Here is a 6222-nt window from a genome sequence, read left to right as displayed (position 1 = left end):
TACTTCCTGCTTCTACTGCAGTCCATTTATCTGAGCGCTGGAGTTACCAGTTACTTTACAGATACAAAATATCAGCAGCTAAAAAATGATGATGTATTATTACAGGTTAAAGCAGCCAGCAGGAGATGAAGTCATTAAAATGAGCTGCACCTTTACCAGCTGCAACATGAACCTGATGAACACATGAACGCAGCAATAATCAGAATCCTACAATAGATTTTATTCTGCAGAATGAGTCCTTTTACTTGCAGCAGAGTATTTGTACACTGTGGTATTAGTACTCTTACTGCAGTAAAAGCTGTGAGTACTTCTTCCATCACTGCTCCCACAGGAGGAAACAACAAACGTTTCCTCAGAGTCAGTTTTCCTCCTCGAATGTGAAAACTTCACTAAATCATCAGAACTAAGAAATAACAGGAAGCTGAACCAGGAAGGAGAAACAAGCACACTGAGACGCTCACGTGCTGTTTGGATCGCCATAGCAACACACAGGAAGTGGGATCAGACACATCTAGCAGGAAGAAGAAGAAGAAGACGCTGACCGCTTTAATCTGATAGCGACGCCTCAGCCTGCTCTGGTTGCCATGGTAACACCGGCCAGAAGTCAGTAATCAGTTCATCAGTTCAGAGAGGTTAACTACAGACCACAGAGTGTCGACATCGTCCCTGAAGGACAAAACTTTATTTACCAAAATAAAAAATGTGCACCCAGTTTAACACCATTTCAAAACCAGATTAAACCCAGTTTCCAACCAGTATAAACCAGTTCTAAACCAGTTTGAAACCCCGGGTTCTGCCGTCAGAGAGGAACCTGGTGGAGCAGAGGTCAGGTGGTGTCAAACGTGGCAGCAGGTAAAAAGGATAGGAGCCAGGCTCAGACTCTCAGCTCACTGTAACATGATTTATTAAGTCAAAACAAGGTGAACACAAACTTCCAATGATGATGAGGCAGGCAGGCGAGAGGAAAACCAGGAGCGGAGTCCGAAACACAAACATGTTAAGAGGAAGAGGCCGGCAGGAATGAAGTCCGGATGAATCCAGATGCAATAATCCCCAGAAAACAGGCCCAGGGTCTCCAAACGGAGAGACAACCAAGAACTGGACCAACAACAGAGACATCCAACGAAGGTTAAAATCAAGGGCAACTGGACTTGGTTGAATATACTGGAAGACGTTTCGTCCCTCATTCAAAGGACTTCTTCAGTTCTGACTGACTGGCAGGGAAACTCAGCTATTAAACCTCAGTTACCCAACTGAGGTTAAATAGCTGAGTGTTTGTGTCCATTAGTAGTGTGTTGACTTTGTTCTGGTATTCAGCTGTGTTAAGTACTACCGTGCATCTTCCTTTGTCAGCAGATAGGATAGTGATGTTTTGATCCTTGCTCAGAGATGTCACAGCCTTCCATGCGTTGGAAGCCGTCGTGATTCCATACGTGTCTGGAGTATCAGAGAAACTCAGGAGGATTTTCAACAAACATAACATCCCTGTGTTTTTTAAACCCAAGAACACACTAAGACAGATGCTGGTCCACCCCAAAGACAGCACACCCAAACACAAGAAAAGCAATCAAGTGTATGCGGTCCAATGCAGTGAGGAATGCACAGACCTGTATATTGGGGAGACTAAACAACCACTACACAAACGCATGGCTCAACACAGAAGGGCCAACTCCTCAGGTCAAGACTCTGCAGTCTACTTAGATCTGAAGGACAGAGGACACTTGTTTGAGGACCACCAGGTGCACATTTTAGACAGAGAAGATGGATGGTTTGAAAGAGGTGTCAAGGAAGCCATCTACACCAGGGTTGAGAAGCCGTCATTGAACAGGGGAGGGGGTCTACGCCACCACTTGTCCCCCACTTACAATGCTGTCCTTTCATCACTTCCCAGGAAACTCAACAAACGTAACCTATTGGCCTAAGGTGAAGATACCAACGATGGTCGTTCAGTCTTGGCCACAGGTAGTCTTAACGACTGTAACGACTGTCGTCACAGCAACAAGGAACACTAACGAACCAGCGGTATCGATGACCCGGGCCAACGACCCCACTGAGGTTAAATAGCTGAGTTTCCCTGCCAGTCAGTCAGAACTGAAGAAGTCCTTTGGATGAGGGACAAAACGTCTTCCAGTATCTTCAACCAAGTCCAGTTGCCCTTCATTTTAACCTTCGTTGGTTATCCCCCACTTACAATGCTGTCCTTTCATCACTTCCCAGGAAACTCAACAAACGTAACCTATTGGCTTCAGGTGAAGACGCCAACGATGGTCGTTCAGTCTTGGCCTAAGGTGAAGATACCAACGATGGTCGTTCAGTCTTGGCCACAGGTAGTCTTAACGACTGTAACGACTATCGTCACAGCAACAAGGAACACTAACAAACCAGCGGTATCGATGACCCGGGCCAATGACCCCACTGAGGTTAAATAGCTGAGTTTCCCTGCCAGTCAGTCAGAACTGAAGAAGTCTTTTGGATGAGGGACGAAACGTCTTCCAGTATCTTCAACCAAGTTCAGTTGCCCTTGATTTTAACCTTCGTTGGATAACTATGACTTGGATGACTGAGAATCTTCATAGACAAAAACAGAGACCTGTACACACACACAAACGTGGCAGGGTGATTAAACACAGGTGAGACACATCAGGTAATCACAGGGAAGACACAGACAGGAAATAAAGACAGACAGCAGAGACAATTCAAAATAAAACAGGAAACAACATCAACATTTCCTTTAATCCACCTTTTACAGCAACATGTTGAAGTTTAACTGACACGAAGTCGACAGTTTGACGTGAAGCACACAGTGCAAAGGGAGAACTGGGCTCAGTCTGGACTCCAGTGTGACCACTGTCCGGTCCACCGGTCAAACTGGAAACATGGGCATCAGAAAACCCTGATCCTGTGTCAGAGACTCAGACGAGGACTCTTGACTGTGAAACTAAAGACAGCTGAATGAGCTGTGTTCCAGTAAAGCTCCACCTCTTCCTGTATGCAGATATACACTGAGGACAGCACATGATGATCAGAGCAGAGAGCAGGCGGACGGCCAGAGAGACCATCTACCTGGACATGGATCACCTGTTGGTGCTGCTGCTGCTGTGGAGCTCAGGTAGGACTTTAAACAGCATGTGTTAGTAGGAGTCCAAGCGGTGAAGCTGCTGGTGCACGATATGTTCTGTTCTTCTTCTTTTTCTGCTAAAACTGTTTGTGCTGCTAAACATTAGCCTCAGATGTTCAGTTGTGTCCAGGTGTATCAGGTGTTCAGAGGGCTGTACTACGAAGCAGGTTGGACACATCCAGGCTTTCTTGGCTTCAGCTCGACGAAACCTTAAACTGACGGCTGAATTTATTTACAATAAGAAAATTAAAAAGATTATTTGTGTTTTCATTTGATTTCAAGATGAGGTTAAATTAAGTGGAGATCGTTCATAGAAAAGATATAAATTCAAGTATGATGCAAATTAGCGACAACAGGCATAAACAAGAAACCTGTGCTTGCAAAAGGTTCCCAGGAACGTATTTAATATGCACAAACAGAGATAAACAGAGGAATACAGACGCTTTCTCAGCTGCAGGCTGAAAGGAAGAGGTGTCATGTGAAAGGGTTTAAACTGCAGTCAGAGATAACGGGTTTCACCACGGCGATCATCTTTGTTACCTTCATCAGGCTTTGTGCTCGTTCCCATTAAATTCTGACGCGTCATGTGACTCTTCTTCTGCAAAAATGGACCAATGGCAGAAAAACATTTTACAGCAAAAAGCAACTCTGCTGCTGCAAAGAAGGCGAGAGAGGGATGCTGGCTGACAATCGTTGTTGGACGCGCTCTGATTGTCTCCTGCTTATATGTGACGGCTGCACATCGAGCTCTTAAACTGTAAACTTGATATTTAAACATGAAACTCAAGAAGTGCACTGAGGTCTGACACTGTCCCACCATGAAGGACACGTGGACTTCACTTTAGTTTCTGGACAAATCAAAGTGAGATGAACGCTGACTAAATATTATCAGTGATAAATACCAATAATCACTTTTCTAATTTGTGCTCTATTCACTTTGTTTATTAGCTGCAAAGTGTGAAAGAGACTCAGCAGCAAATCAGGACCGAGCATAAAAACATCATCCAGTCAGAGCTGCTAACTCTCACAGATTGACCGTGAGACTCACGCTGTTGACACTTTCACACGCTCTCACGCCGAAACATCAATTTAGTCACGTAGTGAAAAACGACTGATAACATGTAGAACTGATAACGTCAGCCTGCGGCGTGAATCGGCTCCGCCCGGCTGAAGCGACACCAGCGTACGCCGTGATCATAATCAAGCAGACCTGCACTAGTGCTGTGAGTCACAGACAGTTTGTGACAGAGTGGTAAAATAAGAAATTTAAAAATGGTTTGATGACTTTATCTTTTCCCATCTGAACATCTAAAAGCTAAGTATGGATCCATGAAGATAAGAAGGGTTATGTTCCTGTACAGGCTGCACCATAAGACATGAGACGGTGGCTATACAGTGTTTTTATTGCTTCTATTGTTTCAAAGGGAATAAAGAGGCATGCAAACTCAGTATCCTGTAAATGGAAGTACTGTAAATGAAAATACTGTAATGATACCGTCGTTCAATTCTTGGTAATTATTCAGTTCTGCAAATTACAGTAACTTTCTGGCATCCAGCTGCCAGTAAGTTACTGTAAAATCTACAGCAATCTTTGGAGGGGTTTGTTTTTTTACCCGCCGACTGGATGACCAATAATGGAAAAGCGTTTCCACCACCTGCTTCTGTTGACGATTTCTGGACAGTTTGAGTTTTGCCTTTGTGAACACAAACTGGACCAGCTGGAGAACTGAGCATCTTCACATTGGTTGGATTCAGGACCCGGACCTTTAGGTGTGAACCCTTAATCAAACAGTAGCATCATATATCATCGTGTAACACGTCGTTTCTTCAGCTGGGAGTCAGGTGACAGGACCTGATTCTTGTTGCTGTAGAAACATTTCCATCTGTGGAATTTAATCTGACAGTGTGCAAAGACACTCAGTTTGTGATGTTGCACTATGAATAAAGTGAAGCTGAGCGAGCATACTTCACTGAATGCTGAACTTTAACTCTATATAAACCAGTCTGCTGGCTGCTGTTCTGTGTATTCACATGTTCATCTCACCTACAGTAAACTGGTAAAATGACTCAGAGGGAGTTCACTGAGATGTTTCTGAGCTGATAGTGTTTTTTCTGTCCACGGCTGTGCTCCAATCACAGGACTCCAGGCTGAAGGAAATCACACCTCAACAGGTAAAGAGAGAAAGAAAAGAGAAGGAAAGAATCACAGAAGCAGAATCAGCAGTCAAGGTTTAGTTTAATCTCTTGAATTCACTTCTTTACTGATGACTCTCTGGTTTCTGTTCAGAGCCTGATGATGTCAGGTTGGTAGGAGGAGCCAGTCGCTGTGCAGGAACACTGGAGCTGAAACATCAGGGAGACTGGAGACCAGTGAGTTACTCTGACCGGAACCTGGAGACAGCAGCTGGTGTCTGTAGAGAGCTGGACTGTGGCTCTGCTGTTTCTGTAGGACAGAGAAAGGAGTCCTCAGACAGACCTGTGTGGAGGATCAGGTCTGACTGTGTTCAGTCTGGTTCTGCTCTGAGGGAGTGTGCATCATTATATTCCTCTTCCTCCATCCTGGATCTCACCTGCTCAGGTAAGCCCATCAGTGACATCATCTATGACATCATCTCTTACAGTAATGTACCCAGGTTGACTCACACTCAGCAGCTAGAATGGCAGCAGACTGTCTCTGGCAGCCATGACGGAGTCTGATGAGCTGCTGCCTCAGTAAATCAGGAGCTGAATGTATATGTATATATATATATGTATATATGAAACATGTCTGCTGCTTCAGGAGGCCCCGGGGCCAACCACCAACCAGCCTGAAAGGACTCCTCCTTCAGCTTGACGGCTTTCTTAGCCACTGGTTTCCACCAGCAGGGTCTTTGGTTGCCTCCATAACAGGCACCAGTGACCTGCTGGCAGTGTTGGGAGGGTTACTTTAGAAATGTAATCAGTAATGTACCACAAAATAAAAGTAATGTAATCTGATTACTTTGAGTTACTGTTGGATCACTTCAATGCCAAATAGGCAAATGAAGAAGAGAGAGTATCAGTGATGTGTTGTCTGCTCAGTGGATTTTTAGAGAAACATACAATAACAAAATCCTCCATTCCCA

General features: G+C 44.6%; 1 protein-coding gene across 1 annotated transcript; it reads left to right on the top strand.

Moving 5' to 3' along the window:
* Nucleotides 1-3018: 3018 nt before the first annotated feature.
* On the top strand, nucleotides 3019-5648 carry LOC119919129 (CD5 antigen-like; the record flags this gene model as incomplete). The annotated part of the gene is made up of 3 exons (XM_038739601.1): nucleotides 3019-3109; nucleotides 5258-5290; nucleotides 5406-5648. Coding segments are annotated over exons 1-3 (367 nt in total), but the record flags the coding sequence as incomplete, so codon positions are not given.
* Nucleotides 5649-6222: the final 574 nt, after the last annotated feature.

Source organism: Micropterus salmoides, unplaced genomic scaffold, assembly GCF_014851395.1.
Source record: "Micropterus salmoides isolate LMB-PRFRI ecotype aquatic unplaced genomic scaffold, ASM1485139v1 Ms_hic_scaffold_2557, whole genome shotgun sequence".
NCBI classification, from domain to species: domain Eukaryota; kingdom Metazoa; phylum Chordata; class Actinopteri; order Centrarchiformes; family Centrarchidae; genus Micropterus; species Micropterus salmoides.
Note: the sequence above shows the minus strand (reverse complement) of the source record. Positions and strands in the feature narration are given on the sequence as shown.